Raw genomic sequence first — 22,689 nt, forward strand, 5'->3', positions numbered from 1 at the left:
TGCTCAAGGTCATGAAGGATAGCAAAGTTGAAGGCTAGTTCACCAGGATGATCAGTGAAGGGAGAGGGAAGTCAAAACTGGTGTCGGATCCCTACATCATAATACAACATATGGAGAAACAAGAAATGAGGTGTACATGATACTGACAACCCATAACCCAGCCATAAACATGAGCAGTGGGTCAAGCAGCAGTAAGGACAAGGAGAAGACAATTAAAAACCAATTTACAGAAGGTAGACTGCTGGGTATCAGATTTAAATCTAGGCGATGACCCAGACAGATGTCCAAGACCAAAACAAACCTAAATGACTTCTTAATGACCTTGGGGAGTGGTATAGTACACACGTGTTCCCCACGTGGAGTGAAACATGAATGGTAAATAAAAGTGACCAATAAGCAACCTGGCTATCCTAGTCAGACCAATAAGGAACTTGCTTTCTTAGTAGGTAAAACCTGAACCTCTGAAATGCCGATAGGATGGTGTCTTGTTTCCGGATGTGTACTACGTTTAAGAATTATTTGATTGTATTCTGTATGTGCCTTCGCCTTTACGTTGTTCACACGTGGGCTCCCACGTGGAGTGGTCTCCGAATGGTCAATGATACTCGTAAAATGGACGTGTTATTGTAGGTCAAGTCTGACCTTTCCCCCCTTCCTTAGCTCTCGGAAGGAAGATTAGAAAGGTTTGAAGAGAAAGAGAGAAGAGAGAGAGACAAAAGAGGAAGCAGAGAGGACAACCGCAGCTCTGAGCGGGCCGCCCTCGGCTGTATATCTGAGGGCGGCATGAACGTCTTGTACTTCAAAATATAACCAGTAAGTAGAGCTATGAGTTGCAATGCAGTCTTTGGAGGTAAATTAGAATGGTGGAGGAATCATGATAGGAGGTTTAGGTATTATTTTAGTATGTGTTTATGTGTATGTACTTAGTTCATAATGACGTCGTACTAAACTTGCATTTTCATTTATGACTAAAGGATCTTGTGCATAGCTATGTACGTTGGGCATGTGTGTTGCTCTGACAAAACATATTTACGTACTTGTGTGTATTTTTGTACAAAGTTAACATAGTTATTATGTATGGTTGCCAAGAGAAAGAGATTCGTTAAGTAAAACTACTTGCATGGAAATATAAAGATTTGTCATTATACTCGGTGGTGTGTTATGTTGTCATTTTCGTGAACGAAGTGAGGTACTTATGTGTGTATGGTAATATATCTAGCGGTTTGTTACGTTGATTGCTTGTATCAATGTAATGTATGGATAACTGGTTGAAAGAGGGAAATGTAATTATTGCATATGAGATTTACTGATAACCAAAGCACAGTGTTCAGATATTGTAATAACGTCACGAAGATACAGTGGACGACGCTGAGGTAGAATCCGTTCTGATGTGAAAATGTGAAAATATATACGAGATTAAAGTAATTCTTATGGATGGTTGTAAGCGAAATTGTTATGATTTGCAGTGGAGAAGGCGACAGAAGTTGTGACTGTCATTTGCCGGCGCCGTATCGAACATCTTATGTATAGATATTATTTTTGTTAATTAAAGATAGAAAAAACCTTTGACTATTTATAACCAGTGGCTAGAGAATTTGTGCAACGTTGTGCAACAGCTCAGATCACGACACTGGTGGTGAACATTGAAATTTCCAAGGATGGAGATCTCCGCGAAAGGAAAGAGGGATAAAATGTGTTCCAGTTTGGAAGTTATATATTTAAAGAATTTACTATAGTCAGAGGAGTTAGGGGAGAGATAGACTGCACAAATAAATATAGTTATAGAGTGACTATTGAGTTTAAGCCAGATGGTGGAAGATTCGGAAGATTCAAGAGCATGGGCATGAGAGCAAGTTAAGTCGTTGCGCACATAGACGCAACATCCAGCTTTGGAACAAGGATGAGGTCAGAGAAAGTAGGAGAGAACAGAGAAGAGGCTGTCAGTTGCCTCAGACATCTGTGTTTCGGTGAAGAAAAGAAGAGGTTTAGTAAAGGAGAGGTGGTGTTTTACAGATTGAAAATTAGATCCAAGACCGCAAATGTTGCAGAAGTTAATGAAGAAAAAGTTGAGGGAGGTGTCAAGATATTTGGGGTCGCAACCAAAAAGCAGTTCGACCTGGGGACATTTCTTGTCCCCTCCCCAAAAGGGGACTCCGAGGCTGGATTTGGAGCCGCCATTTTTTTTATTTTGAATTTTAAGTGAAGGGTGTGTGTGTGTGTGTGTGTGTGTGTGTGTGTGTGTGGTAAGTGCATTTAATTTTGTGAGAAGAAGGAGAGTTATCCTTAGAGGCAGGTTCACAGCACCCCCTGAACTAATGGTATTAGACCTCGCTAGGAGTAAATTATCGTTTCGGTAGATGTCTCTACTATCTCCTGTGTATGTGTGTGTGTGTGTGTGTGTGTGTGTGTGTGTGTGTGTGGGTGTATGTATGTATGTGTGTGTGTTTGTAATTCACCTCCTCCTCGGTCGCCTGCTGGTCACCCAGCCAGTCTTCCCCATTACGGAGCGAGCTCAAAGCTCATAGACCGATCTTCGGGTAGGACTGAGACCACATCAACACCCACCACACACCGGGAAAGCGAGGCCACAACCCCTCGAGTTACATCCTGTACCTATTTACTGCTAGGTGAACACACCCCACACATTAAGAGGTTTCCCCATTTGCCTCGCCGCTTACCGGGACTCGAACCCGGCTCTCTTGATTGTGAATCAAGCGTGCTAACCACTACACTACGCGGTGTGTGTGTGTGTGTATGTGTGTGTGTGTGTGTGTGTGTGTGTGTGTGTGTGTGTGTGTGTGTGTGTGTGTGTGTGTGTGTGTGTGTGTGTGTGTGTGCGAAAACATACGAGATGGAGTTGATGGCGAGCTGCTTCAGGAACCTGAGGTCAGCCTTCGCGCCCCCAAAAGCCATGAACGCCTCGTACATATCATAAGAAAGTCCTGAGGCGCCCCACGCTCCTGGATCGTCCGCAGACACCACGATGGGGAAGCCCTCCGCCACCAGGCCTACCGCAGGGTGGTTCCTCAGGTCCTCTACCAACTTGAGCACCTGAGACAAAACAGTCACGCAGTCATTTTGGCTGAAAATCCACTTTTGGAATGGTACACCATGTAACCTCACACTGGGATTCCCATTGAGGGACAAATCTGGACAGACTTAGCAGTAGAACCTATACGTGCTGCTTATTTACTTTGTATTATGCGTCACACATTGTCATCAGCACAAGCACAGCACACTGCTCCTCAGCTTGGAGCAGATCACTCATGCCTCCCGCACACCACCGTCAGTTCCTCCACTCACTCAGCCCCGCGAGTTGCACACATTGGTGGCGCCTCACCTGGTTGGAGATGGGAGACACCTCAATGGGCACGTCCTTCTCTAGGGCCATCATCTTGGCCTCCGGGTGTTTGACCAGGGCATAGCCGTGGCCGATCCGCGACGCGTTGAGCAGCAGCGCGTCAATTAGGTTGTCGTCACTCTCCATCCCCATCCAGTCTGCGGGAATAAGAACCATTTCTGGACGCAACCACTGCCTTCCCCCTCACCTTTGTCTCATGTCACTCCAGTGTCTCAGTCTATGTGTAGACATTACTTCTCTAGCAAAGCTTTCTGCTCCCAACATCCAAACGTGAACTTACAAAGAGTGTTCCTGGCCAAGCCACTTACATTTACATTCCAAAGTGTTTGACACAGCTAACTATACATAAATCTTCCTTCAATAGAATTTCCTTGGTGCAAAAAGGAAAGGAAATGTAGCATTCAGTGTTGACTCACTGGTCTCCCCGGCGTGATAGAACACTCTGATGTCTGCCTCTGAGAGCTGCAGCAGCTCGTCCACGAAGGCGATGAGAGGCTCGCCCTTGTCCTCCTGCCCCACCAGGTCAAACCCTGCCACGAAGTCTGGGAACGCCTTCTTGAGTCGCTTCATGAGGGAAACGTACTCGTGGACGGTGGCGTTGTCCACGCTGCAGAGGCCGAGAGAGGGAGAGGGAAGAAGAGGGTTATTATAGTTGAGTTAGTGTCATTGAAGCTGCTCCTTCATGACCATGCCTTGTGATCTTCAGTACACGCCCCTATGCTGCAATACTATAGAGAATCATAAGCTTTTTATAAGTTAGTTAGATAATGGTTTGTTGGAAATGTGAGAAGCTGATAAAAGGTTTACTCGATAACAGAAAGCATTCTCAAGCTTCGTAACAAATATTTCAACAGAGTTTGGTGGAATGTGTTCATGATTGTTCCATGACTCTATACTGTAGTAGTAGTAGTTTAACAAGGCTTCTGCGTCATCACTGGGAGACGTTCATGAGAGTTCCTCTAATCACAATATGATTGTGGCTTTTGAAAATAATCCTAATGAGAGTTCGAGATATTTCAAAATATCATACAATGAAACACGAACCCTCTTGGCGGGGCGAAGATGAAACGTGCTCCGAAAAAGCGGTCCTGGTTGTCATCCACAAAGCGCTGGGTTGTGTCTCGATAGACCGCCACTGACTCCTCCTCCGTGAGCTTCGTCCCGTTCAGCTCGTACAGCTGTAACATCACAACAGACTTACTCCCTCGTTCAGGGACACGTGTGTTGTAACCCAAGAATTACAGGGAAAAGATGAAACAGTTAAGAAGCTGGAAGATCATGAGACAAGAATGAAAAACAGAGAAATGAAAAATGAAATAAGAAAGTAGAAAGAATGTTTATCATAAGGAAAGGTGATAAACACGAAAGGAGGTACTAAAGTTACAAAAACCAATAAAGACCGGATAGATGAGAGACAATACGTGACCACCGAGGAAAACAGCAAGACGTGGTGGATCATCGCAATCACTAACAGAGCCGGAGATCACCATCAGGTTACGAGAAGATACACAGTGTGGCCAACACACAACTGATAAACAAGGAAGCAAAAAAAATGGAAAGTAAGTTGTATTGAAAGTTACAGGAAAAATAACCGTATGATCGAAGTATGGAAAAATTAATGGTTACTTAAAAATTAAACTGATGGAGAGTTGTAGAAAATCAAAGCATTAAAAAGTTAATCGTATTGCAACTGTTGTATTTTTGAGACACATCATGGTCACTTCAGAGGAAAGAGAGGAAAGAAAAAACACGCACAGAAAGAGAGAGAGAGAGAGAGAGAGAGAGAGAGAGAAACAAAACAAAAAATGTAACTTTATCTAATAATTAACTAGAATTGTCTGGTTTAATAAAGTGTCATGGTTAAAATTTTAATGAAAAAAAAAACAGTACCATCAGTAAAAGAAGGTATTGGGTACTTGTGCGTCTGCTCAGAATAAATAGATAAATAATTAGACAACGTGTGTCATGGCGTCATTATGAGTTAGGAGTACATGTAGGTAAGGATGTGTAGGGAACTGTATCGAGAGGGTGGGAAAGGAAGCAGGTTCTTCCATCTGTTACTCTACAGCTGAGAAAATAGATAATGTTTTAGCTTCACACACACACACACACACACACACACACACACACACACACACACACACACACACACACACACACACACACACACACACATACACACACACACACACACACACACACACACACACACACCCGGTAGCTCAGTGGTTAGAGCGCTGGCTTCACAAGCCAGAGGACCGGGGTTCGATTCCCAGCCGGGTGGAGATATTTGGGTGTGTCTCCTTTCACGTGTAGCCCCTGTTCACCTAGCAGTGAATAGGTACGGGATGTAAATCGAGGAGTTGTGACCTTGTTGTCCCGGTGTGTGGTGTGTGCCTGGTCTCAGGCCTATCCGAAGATCGGAAACAATGAGCTCTGAGCTCGTTCCGTAGGGTAACGTCAGGCTGTCTCGTCAGAGACTGCAGCAGATCAAACAGTGAATTACTCTCTCTCTCTCTCTCTCTCTCTCTCTCTCTCTCTCTCTCTCTCTCTCTCTCTCTCTCCCTCCTGTGAAATACTTGTTTGATTTATTTCATTCAGTTACTCATATCATGAAATCAGATATTCTCCTGTAGTCAATAAAGCCGAGACAGTTGGTTGTGTTCGTAGGTGATAAAGCAGTTGAGTTTCCAGAGCCTTAGGTGGGATGGGTGGCGAGGAAGGCGAGGCAGACGAAGAGTGAGTGAGTGACTGAGAAAATTTAGGCGCCACAACAGCCAGGGTCGAAATGGCGCCGCAGCAAGCCATAGAAAGATAAAAACTAATTGACATAAAAAAAAAAAAAAACTAAACGGTTGAAAAAAATATATCTATATAAATGAGCAAACAAAGTAAAAGGAAAAATAAATAGATAAAACTTAACTAAAAAGGAAGAGTGCCAACGATATTACAAAGAGGGGAGGAGGCAGGAAGGTGAAGAAATGCCACCAAAGATATGAAAATGAAATGACTAAGAAGAAAAGAAAGGTGATCAGAAAGTGACTCACGGGGGGGAGGGAGCCGCGGAACTCTATATACATCACGTTGTCGTCGGCAAACTCCCCCAGTGCGTGGTAGAGGTAGGTCTCCCAGGCTGGGCGGTACATAATCAGGTTACTTATGGTGGCGAAGTAACCCTGGAAGATAGACCACACCGTGTTGATGTCCGGGTACTTCTCTGGAATGAAATGACATTGATGAAATGTATCGTAGTGAAGTAAGTCTTTGCCCTAAACTTCAATCAGCAAGCAACATTCATCCCTAGAGACTCAGTACACGAGTTGTTTTGTTTGCTTCCTCTCTGGATATCACCCGTGGCTCACCGTCAGGGTTTTCAGTGAGAAGAGTCAGTCTACTGAAGAGCATTGCGTCGAACTCGCTGGGATCCACGTAATTAGATCGCACGGTGCTCACCAATTCCCAGGCGCAGGTTGTGTCAGGCTTCTCGAAGAACCTGTTGGCCAGACACACATGCACACATTATTTGGTTCTTAGTACAGTCGATCCCAAAAGTTCTTCATTTGTACACAGTACTTTGTGTGTTCTCTTAATCTTTACTCTTTGTGTTTTCTCTTAATCTTTTAGGTAACGTCTGGCTCCTCGAAGAACTTGTCTTACAAACACCCAGCGACACACAAACACACTTTCATACCACACACCGCCCCTCCCTCCTACATCCACGCATCGGCAAACACTCACACACCCACATATCATCATCTCCACACACCTACTCTTATACCGCACACACACACACACACACACACACACACACACACACACACACACACACACACACACACACACACACACACACACACACACACACACACACACACATTTATTCTTAGTGCAGTCATTTCTGCAATATCGCGTAATTCACCTTCACCTTTAGTTTCCCTGGTAATTTTTCAGTTGACATTTTCTGAAAAGGGAGTGTCAGCAGGTCACAAGCCTTAAGATTGAGGGGAAAAGTGCTCTGGCAGGTTAAATGGAGACCGGTACCTAAGTGGGCCTTTTTTTTTCTCTCTCCCTCTCTCTCCTTAATAAGAAAAAGAAAGACTTCTGACTGTACTTGCATATAGGCTACTATCTCCTATCTCTCTTCTCCTATATCCTTTGCCACACGCTGACTTAGGGAAACGAACTAATTGGAACTCCCTGCCTGCTTCTGTATTTCCATCTCCCTATGATCTGAATTCATTTAAAAGGAAGGTTTCAAGACATTTACCCCATTTTTTTAGCTAACTCCCATGAACCTTTCTCGGGGACTGGCATCTCAGTGAGCCTTTTTATTTAATAGCTTTCACTACCCTAGAACAGTTTTCCCGTTACATTAAAAAAACTGTGTGACCTGTCCTAACTTCTTGGCGAGGTGTGCGTGGCGTGCGTTACCTGAAGAAGAGGTGATCGTCAGTGTCGTAGCACATGTAGAGGTGTGGCCAGTAGGTCAGCTCCTGCACCACCCACCACGATGACGCCATGGCTGAGTGGTGCAGGTGAAGCGCCGCGCCTGTGCGTTGGAGAATAGATTGATAGATGCATAGATGAATTGATAGGTGGATGAATAAATAAATGAATGAATAAACTATAAAAAGTACAGGAAAAGTAATATTAGGGCTTGACTACAGTATATAGTTTTTATTCTCTCTCTCTCTCTCTCTCTCTCTCTCTCTCTCTCTCTCTCTCTCTCTCTCTCTCTCTCTCTCTCTCTTATACACACACTCACACCGCGTAGTGTAGTGGTTAGCACATTCGACTCACAATCGAGAGGGCCAGGTTCGAGTCCCGGAAAGCGGCGAGGCAAATGGGCAAGCCTCTTAATGTGTGGGGTGTGTTCACCTAGCAGTAAATAGGTACGGGATGTAACTCGAGGGGTTGTGGCCTCGCTTTCCCGGTGGGTGGAGTGTGTTGTGGTCTCAGTCCTACCCGAAGATCGATCTATGAGCTCTGAGCTCGCTCCGTAATGGGGAAGACTGGCTGGGTGATCACCAGGTGACCGAGGTGAATTACACATACACACGCGCGCGCGCGCGCAGTGTAGTGATTAGCACGCTCGATTCACAATCGAAAGGGCCTGGGTTCGAATCCTGGGAAGCGGCGAGGCAAATGGGCAAGCCTCTTAAAGTGTAGCCCCTGTTCACCTTGCAGTAAATAGATACGGGATGTAACTCGAGGGGTTGTGGCCTTGGTGTGTGGAGTGTGTGTTGTGTTCTCAGTCTACCCTAAGATCGGTCAATGAGCTCTGAGCTCGCTCCGTAATGTGCCAGCAGACGACCGTGGTGTTGACACACACACACACACACGCCCGGTAGCTCAGTGGTTAGAGCGCTGGCTTCACAAGCCAGAGGACTGGGGTTCGATTCCCCGGCCGGGTGGAGATATTTGGGTGTGTCTCCTTTCACGTGTAGCCCCTGTTCACCTACCAGTGAGTAGGTACGGGATGTAAATAAAGGAGTTGTGACCTTGTTGTCCCGGTGTGTGGTGTGTGCCTGGTCTCAGGCCTATCCGAAGATCGAAAATAATGAGCCCTGAGCTCGTTCCGTAGGGTAACGTCTAGCTGTCTCGTCAGAGACTGCAGCAGATCAAACAGTGAAATACACACACAGCACAATACAATATATACACACACACACACACACACACACACACACATACATGAACATGCACCTTTTGGCATCTGCTTGATGAGCTTGAACACCTGTGACTCCTCCATCTGCTGAATGACGGTCATGAAGTTCTTGGAGGGCAAGAAGTCCAATGTCTCGAAGCCGTCCTCCATCTCGGCGTCCTTGGCAGCCATTAGTATTTTGTTGACCTGCTCCTCCTCCGCTGACAGTACCTGGTTTTGTCCTGCAGGTTGAATGACTCACTGAATGACTGACTGACTGACTTACTGATTTATTGGCTGACTGACTGGTTAATTGACTGACTGACTGGCTGACTCACTGACTGACTGACTGGCTGACTCACTGACTGACTGATTGATTGATGCTTATCCTTATCACGACTGGTATCATTATGGTGTGTGCAGATGTGGCAGCCTCGCAAATAAGACACAGATGGCGAGAGATTGAGAAAAGTGGTGTAATAAGAAATGCAAATATTTACTGCAGTGTGAATTCTGTCTTATGAAAAGCGTGTCAGTTGAGGAGAGTACTAAGGCTGAAGGAACACACAGAGTAGTGGAGGTGAGTAAGGACGCTAGTGGTGTCTGGTCTGGTGACCACGATTGTACCTCGCACACAACACACTTATCCTCAAATTTTGATTAATCTGTTTGAGTTTTCCTTCAGGTCTAGCACCTCAGAATGCTTCTCTCTCTCTCTCTCTCTCTCTCTCTCTCTCTCTCTCTCTCTCTCTCTCTCTCTCTCTCTCTCTCTCTCTCTCTCTCTCTCAGTGGGAGGGTTTTAATTTTATTACTGCACATCTCTTCAACCCACTGCTACTCCTGGCCCCTGGAAGCTACAACGATGATTTGGCCAGGAGCATCTTTTGGTGTCAAAAGCATAGAAAAGTTTGCAATTTCATTCTCGAAAACATCTCGCGGTCGGTAACCTTCGACGGCGCATCTGATTTGTTTGATGCTATTTTTTCGTCAGACAAATGTTTTGCTGTACTTTGCATTTTTCAATTCCTGCAAGTATCGCTCCGTCACTACAGCTCGAGTTCCAGCGTGCAAATATGTACGAATTATGCGCCACAACTCACATCATACAGGGGATAGCCATTTTATTGAACATCATCAGACTCAGCAGTGACTGTGAAATCAAGATGTATTGTAAAAACTTGATGAAACTGTTATGTTGTTGTTATTTACTTATGCTTGCTATTCCCGACAGTTAAGCAGTGAATACTGATATACATTGTTACATAAGTTGAAAAAAAACTCGTGGAAATAACACTTAGCAATATATAGATCAATAAATGAAATATTTACAACAAAACCAACACAACCTAGCCTTCCCTATCAAATCAAGCTTTAAAAGTGACTTTTTTTTAACATACAATGAGAACCTCAGCCGCTCAGGCAAGGTCCTTTAAGTCCGCACCATGAAGCACCATTACTTAGCTTTGTTGTCCTTAGTCAGTGCTAATGCCAAGCCGCGAAGGTGCTCACCCAAGATGTCAGTCTGCTCCTGGGCCAGTATGGCGCGGCGCTGCTGCAGGTAGTCCGAGGTGTTGAAGGTGTGGCCTGCGGGAGGACGCGCCCCCGCCGCCGCCACCAGCACCAGCAGGCAGCACACTCCCCACGTCAGGCCCATTATGCACTGCTACGCGCCTTCACTGTAATGACGCGGACGCACCACAACCCTTCACTTATCAAGTGCCGTGGACAGCTTCACTATAGAGTAAGGGAGTAAGGGAGTAAGGGAGCGTGTTGACTTGCGCGGGACGCAATACGTCTGATTTGGTAATCGCTCACAGTACTAATGTTGGTGGTATCGCATCTTTTAATCAACTCATCCCCCACCCTCCCACCAACACTAAGACCGTTCCCTGCTGTAGCCCGGCCACCATCACCTGTTGACACGCTGGTGACCTGCTGATGACCACGCTGCTCAGCACGCCGCATTGCTGCTGGACTGGCGAAGGTTCGCGGTGTTCAGAGTGAATTTTAATGTCATGCAGCGTGGGTGACGGTTACTGCAATCTGATTTGCTGCTTTTGATGATGATGGTGATGGTGATGGTAGTGATGGTGATGATGATGATGATGATGATGATGCTAATGATGATACTGATGATGTTCCGAAGGGATATTCTGCAAGCATCATTCTTGATCGAACGTATCGACTGAGTTTAAAAAGAAGGAAGGCTGACGAAATGACTCGTTCCTTTTCTTTTCTTTTTTCTTTTTCCAAGTCACAAAAAGTGTCACTTTTAACAAACACTGATCTTCGTCTTGACGAGTAACAAACCAATAGTGTGCAGTGGAAGAATTGCAAGGAAAAGGTATTTCTATTTTCTCCTTAATTTACTTCATAAGCCCGACATTGGTGGGAGAGCAGGAGGGAGGAGAGGGGTCGTGGGGAGTGAGGAGGAGAGTGGAGGACGAAGAATCCAGCAGTGTCATCTTTTTAATTAAACCCTTTCCGGTAGCAGTAATTTCCAGCAGGGCTCATACAACGAACACTGGGATCATGAAGACGAAAAGAGAAAAAACGAAAAATTAAATATGAAATAAGAATAATCAAAACACCAGACTGGTCATATTGTACTGAAACCATACAAACATTCCGCAACATGCAAAGAATAGACGAAACAGTAAAGTTAAAGTAAAAAAAGGCATTGAATTCCTTAATTATACGATCGAGTACCTCATTAAAATCTTAGCTGCTACTAAAATCACTGAAACATCCTTGAAGACGTAAATAAGAGAAGAAGCCGTAAAGAGTAATGAAAAAAAAAAAAAACTTCAATCCCTTAATAAAACGACCAGAAGGATATTAACACCTTAACAGGGACACGCGCCTGCTTCCCTTGCGTGTCACGATGCTCTTTTGCTTTCCCGTATCAAGGAAATTATTTTTTTAATGTTGAGTAATCAAGGAGGAGAGGACCTTGAGGGAAGTGTGCGGCCCGGCGTGATCGATACGGAAGAGGAGGAGGGCGTGGGTGCCGGGTGTACGATCTCTCTCTCTCTCTCTCTCTCTCTCTCTCTCTCTGGTTAATATGGCTACCTATTTTTTCATATCACCAGTGCATCTTTAATAATCATTTCATCACTGTCCTTGTCCCCACACACACACACACACACACACACACACACACACACACACACACACACACACACACACACACACACACACACACACACACACACACACACACACTCATTCCCCTTCATTCTCTCATTTCACAACATTCCCACACTCCTCTTCTCATTATCTTATCTAATTACATTGTATCTCTGTTAAACACAAATTTTTCATCCACTACCAGGAACCACAACCTTCCTTCTCTTCTCTTCCTCCTCTCCTCAGCATCCTCCACCTGACTCCTCCTCCTCCTCCTCTTCCTCCTCCTCCATCGCCTCCCCTCAGCGGCCTTCCACCACTTCCCCTCAGTTGGGCTCTGGCGGTGGTTTAGTCAGGACACGCGCAGCCTTACCCATCCCGGCCTGGCGTGGGAGTCCTGAGCTTGTTTGATCGTGTTGTGCTTTGATTTCAGAGCGGGAAGAGGTGAGGAGTTAGTTGTGCCTTGATATTCTCTCTCTCTCTCTCTCTCTCTCTCTCTCTCTCTCTCTGAAAGCACATTAATTTCTTCCTCGTCCTCCCATTCATTCTACCTCTTTTTCATTTACCTCTTCTTTTTTCTCCTTTCCACCACTACCGCCACCACCTCCTCCTCCTCCTCCTCCTCCTCCTCCTCCTCCTCCTCCTCCTCCTCCTCCTCCTTGACTCATCTCAGAAGTGACTCACACACACACACACACACACACACACACACACACACACACACACACACACAATTTCCATTCGAACCCAATAAGCAGGTAAGCCAGGCAAAGATACGGTGGTAACAAACAATTAAGTAAGTAATGTGTATAATAACCATTTACCTGTGCAGTCCCAATCACTTACCTGTCCTTTCCTGCCTCCTCCTAATTAGCGTGAGGGAAAAGTATACTGGGTGTGGTTTCAACAAGTGACAGGAAAAAGGAAAAGCAGGAAGTAATGAAAGGAAGAGAGAGAGAGAGAGAGAGAGAGAGAGAGAGAGAGAGAGAGAGAGAGACAGACAGACAGACAGACAGACAGACAGACAGACAGACAGACAGACAGACAGACAGACAGACAGACAGACAGACAGACAGACAGACAGACAGAGAGAGAGAGAGAGAGAGAGAGAGAGAGAGAGAGAGAGAGAGAGAGAGAGAGAGAAAAGGGGGTCATAATATACCTGCGTTAAGAGGGAAGATAGTGGTGGTGGTAGTGGTGATGATAGAGGAAGAGGAAGGGGAGAAGAGAAGGAGGAGGAGGAGGAGGAGGAGGAGGAGGAGGAGGAGGAGGAGGAGGAGGAGGAAGAGGAAGAGGAGACGGAGTGTGGATGAAATAAGTGAAATTAATTATGGAAGCGTGTGAAATGATTATGGTGATGATGATGGTGATGGTGGTGGTGATGATGGGGCTGGTGGTGATGTAAACGTAAGATGACTACGGACAATGAATGCAAAATAGAAATTCACACACACACACACACACACACACACACACACACACACACACACACACGGCCCGGTAGCTCAGTGGTTAGAGCGCTGGCTTCACAAGCCAGAGGACCGGGGTTCGATTCCCCAGCTGGGTGGAGATATTTGGGTGTGTCTCCTTTCACGTGTAGCCCCTGTTCACCTAGCAGTGAGTAGGTACGGGATGTAAATCGAGGAGTTGTGACCTTGTTGTCCCGGTGTGTGGTGTGTGCCTGGTCTCAGGCCTATCCGAAGATCGGAAATAATGAGCTCTGAGCTCGTTCCGTAGGGTAACGTCCGGCTGTCTCGTCAGAGACTGCAGCAGATCAAACAGTGAAACACACACACACACACACACACACACGCATCCGCGCATCAGAGAGAGAGAGAGAGAGAGAGAGACTACCATGGTAACAGCTTAGCAACCAGCCAATCACTCTTTCCTCCCCCCCCCCTCTCTCTCTCTCTCTCTCTCTCTCTCTCTCTCTCTCTCTCTCTCTCTCTCTCTCTCTTTCACATTTCCATGAACGCGGAAAACGAAAAAAAAAAAAAAACTAACCAGCTTACCAAACAGGAATTTGAACTGAAAGACAAAGAAGAAAAAATCCACAAATGAATACCAATGATCCGTAACAGTTTTATGTGAATCTCAAAACACTATTGGGCCATTTTCGGAAACGCTTCCCTGTCTCACCATTTTCAAAGACTACACAGACAATTAGTGAGTCCTAAAGGGTATTTTTCCTGTTGATAATGCAGAAAAACTTGTTAGCATGTCACTAAAATAACAGAAACGCCCTTAAAAACCCGTGTCACCTCAACTAGAGCCCTTTGAAAATAGTGAAGGTTGCGGGGCGGAAGTGTTTCAGAATATGGGCCAATTTATCCCAGCAAGGGCGACTGTCGTAAGTTAGATCAGCAGGGTCAGTAATGAGGAATATGCAAGAAATGAGGACAGTTAGATAAGAGATAGGAAGAAATTAGTTGGTTCTCGGATAAATTAATGGAGTAAGCTCAGTAATGTTGTCTATAGTGGTGAGTCAATAGAGAGCCTGAAGATAATAGACAAGTAATAGACGATAATAGACAGATGAGATAAGTGGAAATAAGTAGATAAGTTGTCTCTTTTTTTTACAGAGAGCCTTTTTGACAATGGGTCTTTTTGTTTTATCGTTTTTGTTGCCCTTGGCCAGTTTTCCCCTCTTAAATGAAGATAAGTAAATAAAGATAGGCGTTGGTTGCCACGTGCAGGCCTTAAGGATTTCTGCTGCTTCTCTTAATTTCTTATTTTTTTTTTATTTCTATTTCCTGTTTTATCTCCTTAAATTCACACACACACACACACACACACACACACACACACACACACGGTAGCTCAGTAGCTCAGGTTAGAGCACTGGCTTCACAAGCCAGAGGACCGGGGTTCGATTCCCCGGCCGGGTGGAGATATTTGGGTGTGTCTCCTTTCACGTGTAGCCCCTGTTCACCTAGCAGTGAGTAGGTACGGGATGTAAATCGAGGAGTTGTGACCTTGTTGTCCCGGTATGTGGTGTGTGCCTGGTCTCAGGCCTATCCGAAGATCGGAAATAATGAGCTTTGAGCTCGTTCTGTAGGGTAACGTCTGGCTGTCTCGTCAGAGACTGCAGCAGATCAAACACACACACACACACACACACACCGCGTAGTGTAGTGGTTAGCACGCTCGACTCACAATCGAGAGGGCCAGGTTCGAGTCCCGGCGCGGCGAGGCAAATGGGCAAGCCTCTTAATGTGTGGCCCCTGTTCACCTAGCAGTAAATAAGGTACGGGATGTAACTCGAGGGGTTGTGGCCTCGCTTTCCCGGTGTGTGGAGTGTGTTGTGGTCTCAGTCCTACCCGAAGATCGGTCTATGAGCTCTGAGCTCACTCCGTAATGGGAAAAGGCTGGCTGGATGACCAGCAGACGACCGAGGTGAATTACACACACACACACACACACACACACACACACACACACACACACACACACACACACACACACACACTTCAAGCTAAAAGTGCAATACACACATCAAATATACACATTAAATCATACATATGGTGGTATTTCTCTGGGATTTCTTGGAGATAATCTTACTGAGAGAGAGAGAGAGAGAGAGAGAGAGAGACTAAGCAGCTCAGGTTAAAGAAAATGTTATCCTCTTGAGAAAACCTGTGATAAAATATGGATGACTCGTATGATTTTATTGCGGGCTTTTTAAAACTGTGCAGTATTTCATTATCAGTTCCTCATCAGTCTCATCTGTCATGGCATATTGTGCATCTAGAAATTAGCATTGTTGTTATGAATTCAGATCAAGTAATTTGTTATGGAGAATTTACTTATCGTACTGACACACACACTCTCTCTCTCTCTCTCTCTCTCTCTCTCTCTCTCTCTCTCTCTCTCTCTCTCTCTCTCTCTCTCTCTCTCTCTCTCTCTCTCTCTCTCTCTCTCTCTCTCTCTCTCTCTCTCTCTCTCCGCCGTCTGATACTTAAACAATCAACACTGCTCATTCTCAGACATCTAAAACCACACACTGAAATTTTAGACCTGTGTGGTAATTCATTTTTCTTTGTCTCGTCTCCTTCCATCTCCTGTTGCTCATGTTGCTACCCCTCCTCTTTCCCATTCTTCCTTTCTTTCTTTCTTTCTTTCTTTCTTTTTTCTTTCTTTCTCACATCAGGTTCTGTATATTTTCTTTCTTTCTCTTTATACTGTCCTCCCTTTCTTTTCCTCTTTCATTCTTTTTTTTTTTTTTTTCTTGTTTAGTCCCCTTTCATGTTTCTTTTCTGCTTTTGTCTTTCTCTAATTCAACATTCTTAATTTTTTTTTTTTTCATTCTTCTTTTCCACCCTCTCATTCCTTTATTTCGCTAACTATTTACTACTACTACTACTACTACTACTACTACTACTACTACTACTACTCGTTTCTTCTCCCGTCCTTTTTACCTCTTCCCTTTTTCTTTTTTCCACATCTCTACCCTCCTCTCTCCTCATTTTTGCCTCCCGCGCCTTCCTCTCCTCTCCTCCGTCTTGGTGAGTGTCAGGTACAGTTAGCATTTAGTCAGAAGAGAGAGAGAGAGAGAGAGAGAGAGAGAGAGAGAGAGAGAGAGAGAGAGGTGGTTCCCATGTCCCCAGAGCGCAAGGAGACTGAAATATTAAGAAGGAATACATCTCTCGCTCTTTCTTTCTCTCTCTCTCTCTCTCTCTCTCTCTCTCTCTCTCTCTCTCTCTCTCCGGCTTTTCTTTATCTTTTCTCCGTTTTATTTTCATTCTCTGTACTACTACTACTGCTACTACTACTACTCATTCTCTGTACTACTACTACTACTACTACTACTACTACTACTACTACTACTACTACTACTACTGCTGCTGCTGCCACTGCTGCTGCTACTACTACTACTACTACTACTACTACTACTACTACTACTACTGCTACTACTACTACTACTACTACTACTACTACTACTACTACTACTACTACTACTACTACTACTACTACTACTACTACTACTACTACTACTACTACTACTACTACTACTACTACTACTACTACTACTACTACTACTACTACTACTACTACTACTACTACTACTACTACTCTCTCAACCTCTAGCCTAATATATCTTCCTTTTTTTTCCCCTTTCGTTTCATTATTGCTTTTGTTAGTAATAGTAGTAGTGATGGTGGTGGTGGTGGTAGTGGCAGTAATAGTAGGAGCAAGTGTTACATATCTCTCTCTCTCTCTCTCTCTCTCTCTCTCTCTCTCTCTCTCTCTCTCTCTCAGTGGTATGAAAGAAGTCATTATGTCCCGAGACAAAAGACAGGCGATGACAAATTTGAATGAGTTACACAACACAGGAAAGGAAAGTAGGAGGCGACGCGCAAGAGGAAGAACGCAATGAACAAAACACCGACCAAGGAATTAATTATGGCAATGCTGATAACAATGACAGTAATAATAACGATAAGAAACGGAATAAAATGTCAAGGGCGAGAGAGAGAGAGAGAGAGAGAGAGAGAGAGAGAGAGAGAGAGAGAGAGAGAGAGAGTTTGTGCTAATGCCATTCGTAAATATGATCACCACCACAACCATCACCACTACCACCAAAACCACCACCACCATCATCACCATCACCACCACCACCACCACCACCACCACCACCACCACACAACAACAACAATAACAAAAACTACAATAACAACAAGTATCGTCCCCAGCTACACTGCATATTCTCTTACATTTTCCTCTTTCCATCTTCCTTTTACTTACTTTCCTCCTCCTCCTCCTCCTCCTCCTCCAATCCCTCAATCTTTTGCCTTTCCCATCAACCAGCAATACTCTCTCTCTCTCTCTCTCTCTCTCTCTCTCTCTCTGTCTGTACTTCACCAACCCACTTAGTCATTCTCAACTCAAACATCCTTCTCCTGTTACGATTCTCTTCCCTTATCCTTCAATCCTCCTCCTCCTCCTCCTCCTCCTCCTCCTCCTCCTTCTCCTCCTCCTCCTCCTCCTCTCTTATTCCTCCTCCTGTTCGTCCTCCTCGTCCAGGGCATTCAGCAGGGAGAGGGGAACAAAAAGAGAGTACTGAGGCGAACAAGGGCCGCCTGAGGAGAACTGCAGGTGGGGTGTTGAGGGCCACGAGAGAGGAGCTGAGATGAGGGATGAGTGCTTAAGTCTTGTTTTGGGGGTGTGGTGCTGCGATGGAGGTGTTCTTTGTTGTTTTCTCTCTCTCTCTCTCTCTCTCTCTCTCTCTCTCTCTCTCTCTCTCTCTCTCTCTCTCTCTCTTTCCTTCCGACCTCTCTCATCTCATTTGCTCTTTTCCTTTTTTTTCTCTTGTTCTCTCTCTCTCTCTCTCTCTCTCTCTCTCTCTCTCTCTCTCTCTCTCTCTCTCTCTCTCTCTCTCTCTCATTAAGCTATCATTTCCATCACCTCGTCTGTAGCTCTCCGTCCCTCACCACCGCCGCTCCTCTTGGTGACTTTCCCTTGGCCTTCATGGTAACTCAAGTGCCTGGTGCTTGTGATGGACTCGAGTGACTGCTGCTCATATGACTGGCTTATATGACGGCTTCAATTAATATGATGCTCAGTGACAGGCGTGACTGGTGCTTGTGACACTCCTAAGTCTATGAACTGTTTGCTCTCCCTCCACGATTCTTTCCAAATGCCACAGAGGTGATTAGGCGAGTTTTCCAGAGAGGTTTTTTTTTTCTGTTTTTAATGTAGATATTTTGTTACAGTATGTTGCTAGTCGTGAAAACACCGATGACTGTATTTCAAAAGGCAATAGGGATTATTAGTCAGGTTTTCAAGAGTGTTTCTCCTGCTTATAATGTAGAAATTGTGTTATTTTATCACTAGAACCGCAAAAACATCCTTAAGACAGTGCAGCTTCAACACGACAACTTTGAAAACCTGGGTTCTCAAGAGTATTTTTCCGTTAATCCGTCAATAGAGCCATGAAAAAAAAGCTGCTTAGAAATTTAATTATAGCTATTTTGAAAGACCGTGGATGATTAACTTGATTCTTAACCCCTTCAGTACCAGGACACATTTTCATATTCATTCTGGTTATTTTTGGTGATTTCATACAGCTTCAGAAACTTATATGAGGATTAGAATGGCCCTTTATCTTCTAACCTCCATAGATCGTTTTTATTCTCAATAAAATCGTCTAATCACACCAAAGATTCATGATAAAAGTGCGTTCCAGTACTGAAGCATTCATCAGTTAGTAATGTAAAAAGCTTGTTGATCTGTCACTGGAACCATAAAAACACTCAAAAGTGCAGGTACGGCGCTGATGTGTTTCAAAATATGCTGTGGTCGTCATGTTCAGGTTGTTAGTAGCCTTAAAGATCTCGGAATTCTAAGTTAGTTTCATCATCTTTCCTCTGCTCCTCGTGTTAGTGTTGTAAACGAGGCCACATCGTTCTAAGTGCAGGTTTCAAGACATTTATCCCATTCTTTTGGCTAACTCTTTCGAGTCTGTTCAGGGACTGGCATCTCAGTGGGGCTTCTTTGTTTTCGTTTATGTTGCCCTTGGCCAGTTTTCCTCTCTTACATAAAAAAAAGGAAACCTGATCTCCGTCCTCATTCTTCTGAGACAACAAACACTTATAACGTGATAGATTCCTTCCTTCCTCCGCTCCTTCAATACACTAATAAAATAATATATATCTCCCACTTCCTTCCCCCAACACACACACATGTTCCCGATATACTCAACCTCTTCAGTACCGCGTTTCCTTATCTATTCTGATTACTATTTGGTGATTTGGTACGGCTTCAGAAACTTATGTGGGGATTAAAATAGTGAAGACTCTGGCCATTAATCTTCTGATCTCCATAAACCTTTCCTAATGTAAAAAAATATCCTCTAATACCCAAAACTCATGGTAAAAATGCGTTCCAGTAATGAAGGGGTTAGAAATGCAACAGATGGGATGGAGGGGTTGTTTGTTGCTCTCTCTCTCTCTCTCTCTCTCTCTCTCTCTCTCTCTCTCTCTCTCTCTCTCTCTCTCTCTCTAAAGGGGTTAGAAATGCAACAGACGCTTATGCTGTATTCCTTGCTATACTCCACCTTGCGACACTACAAGAAGCATGTGCACCCAATACACTCTCAACACACTCTCCTTGATGCATTCCTGCCTTCACAATAATATTTACACTTTAGCAAATTCCTGTTACATTTTTTACGCATTCCTCATTGGGCTACTTGACACTCCCCCCTCGTCTCTCTCTCTCTCTCTCTCTCTCTCTCTCTCTCTCTCTCTCTCGATTTTTCCTTTCCTTCCGAGTGCCGACGTTTCTCATCTCATTTGCTCTTTTCCTTCATTTTTTCCCTCGCACTCCTGTTAACAAAGCATCCAATACACATGAGAGAGAGAGAGAGAGAGAGAGAGAGAGAGAGAGAGAGACTGACTCACCTCCTAATGTAATATCGTGGGAAAGTTAAATACACAGAACAGAATAAAATAGCGTTACTGTTGAGCTTTTCTGTAAGGCGCAGAAAAAGAGTTTGTCAGGTTGTTACTGAATCACTCCAAGGCAAAACAAACCGGAAAAAAAGAAAGAACAGGATATTCGATTGATGATTTCTCTATACAGTAATGAATGGTTGAAATATGTTTTGTTATCTTTTCTTGTAATATAACGACACTGAGTCTTGAGATAAAAAATAAAAATAGAGAGAGAGAGAGAGAGAGAGAGAGAGAGAGAGAGAGAGAGAGAGAGAGAGAGAGAGAGAGAGAGAGAGAGAGAGAGAGAGAGAGAGAGAAAGTCCTCTTAATTGTAAGTCGGTTAATGGTCTAGAGATTAAAAAAAAATGTATAAATAAATAAAATAAATAAAATAAAAACCACTCTCTTAGTTGTCAGTTGCTAAATGGAAGGAAGAAAAGGATCATCCGAAATTAGAGATCAGTTTTCAGAAACGGTTTACTCTCTCACCACGACTATTTTCCAAGGCCACCGAGAAGATTAGCGGGGTTTTTAAGAGTGTTTCTCCAGTTAATAATGTAGATGTATTTTCAATCTGCCTCTTGAACCGTAAAAAATGCCTTAAAAACTCGTGTGAATTTGAATAAAGCCTTTTAAAACAGAGGAGCTAGATGGAGCACAGAAATGTTTGAGAATACGAGCCAGTAAAGTGTCTTGCCTATAGAAGCAACACAAATTTACCACTTAACACCCCGCAACACAACAATATACCTCGGCGGTTTATGACGCGATAAATTAAAGACAATGGGCTCGTATTTTGAAACACTTTTGGATTTTCATAAGTATTGTTCTAAAAAGCCACAGGGAATTATTAGTCTGGTTCTCACGGATGCGCTTTGTCACTAACTGTGCAGAATTTTCTTATTGAATTATTACCAGTATCTTGAAAACATTGCAAAGAAAAAAGACATCAGTAATTGTAAAGAGATCGGAGTGAAAAAACGTTATTATCATCTTATTAGTCTCTCTCTCTCTCTCTCTCTCTCTCTCTCTCTCTCTCTCTCTCTCTCTCTCTCTCTCTCTGTCTGTCTGTCTGTCTGTCTGTCTGTCTGTCTGTCTGTCTGTCTGTCTGTCTGTCTGTCTGTCTGTCTGTCTGTCTGTCTGTCTGTCTGTCTCTCTGTCTCTCTGTCTCTCTCTCTCTCTCTCTCTCTCTCTCTCTCTCTCTCTCTCTCTCTCTCTCTCTCTCTCTCTCTCTCTCTCTCTCTCTCTCTCTCTCTCTCTCTCTCTCTCTCTCTCTCTCTCTCTCTCTCTCTCTCTCTCTCTCTCTCTCTCTCTCTCTCTCTCTCTCTCTCTCTCTCTCTCTATCTATCTATATATATATATATATATATATATCTACCTGTCTATCTGTCTATCTATCTATCTGTCTATCTATTTATCTATTTATCAACCTTCATTGATTTCGCTAGAGCATTTGTCACTGTAAACCATAAAATTTTCTTGAACAAAATGCATCAGTATGGAATTCGTGGGCATATTCTTTTATGGTTCAAAGATTACTTAGCAAACAGAAAACAATATATCATTTTAGATAATGAAAAGTCTTCCACAACAACACCCACACTTGGTGTTCACAAGGTAGTGTCTTAGGTCCCTTATTGTTTGTAATCTACATTATCGACTTTTCAAATATTTTTTCCTGAATCTAAAACAATATTAATTGCAGACGACACGAATATTTACTTGTCAGGCCCAAACCCAGATCAATTTATACATAATGCTAATAATGAACTAAAAAAAACTTTCTGTATGGTGTCTAAGCAACAGACTCACTATCAATACAACAAAAACTTACTTCATGCTATTTACAGTAAAACAAACCTTAAATCTTCCCCAGTTATGTATAAATGATAAAATAATTTTAAGAACTGATAAAATAAAATTTCTTGGTGTTACCTATGACGATTCATTAACTTTTAAGCATCACATAAATAACCTCATCTTAAAAGCATCAAGACGCGTTGCTCTACTTTATCAAGTAAAAGACTACATGCCACAAGAAGTACTTAAGACCATTTATTATGCCCACACACAGTATATCCAATGCTAACTTATTGTAATCCAATATCGTGCAC

The 22,689-nt window shown here is 43.8% G+C and overlaps 1 protein-coding gene across 2 annotated transcripts in view; it reads right to left on the minus strand.

Moving 5' to 3' along the window:
• Nucleotides 1–22,689, minus strand: part of LOC123508000 (adenosine deaminase 2-like) — a 28,484-nt gene that overhangs the window by 3,823 nt on the left and 1,972 nt on the right. The window contains exons 2-10 of one of the 2 annotated variants that reach the window (XM_045261348.1): nucleotides 10,518–10,684; nucleotides 9,068–9,250; nucleotides 7,793–7,910; nucleotides 6,724–6,854; nucleotides 6,409–6,578; nucleotides 4,406–4,539; nucleotides 3,778–3,968; nucleotides 3,341–3,498; nucleotides 2,849–3,051 (exon numbers count right to left, since the gene is read on the minus strand). In XM_045261348.1, coding sequence (XP_045117283.1) covers nucleotides 2,849–3,051; nucleotides 3,341–3,498; nucleotides 3,778–3,968; nucleotides 4,406–4,539; nucleotides 6,409–6,578; nucleotides 6,724–6,854; nucleotides 7,793–7,910; nucleotides 9,068–9,250; nucleotides 10,518–10,662 — 1,433 coding nt within the window. In that variant the 5' untranslated portion in view covers nucleotides 10,663–10,684. Of the gene's footprint in view, nucleotides 1–2,848; nucleotides 3,052–3,340; nucleotides 3,499–3,777; nucleotides 3,969–4,405; nucleotides 4,540–6,408; nucleotides 6,579–6,723; nucleotides 6,855–7,792; nucleotides 7,911–9,067; nucleotides 9,251–10,517; nucleotides 10,832–22,689 lie in introns of those variants that run through there. The other variant, XM_045261347.1, reaches the window with a different exon arrangement.

Source organism: Portunus trituberculatus, chromosome 24 (genome assembly GCF_017591435.1).
Source record: "Portunus trituberculatus isolate SZX2019 chromosome 24, ASM1759143v1, whole genome shotgun sequence".
In the NCBI taxonomy this organism is placed as follows: Eukaryota; Metazoa; Arthropoda; class Malacostraca; order Decapoda; family Portunidae; genus Portunus; species Portunus trituberculatus.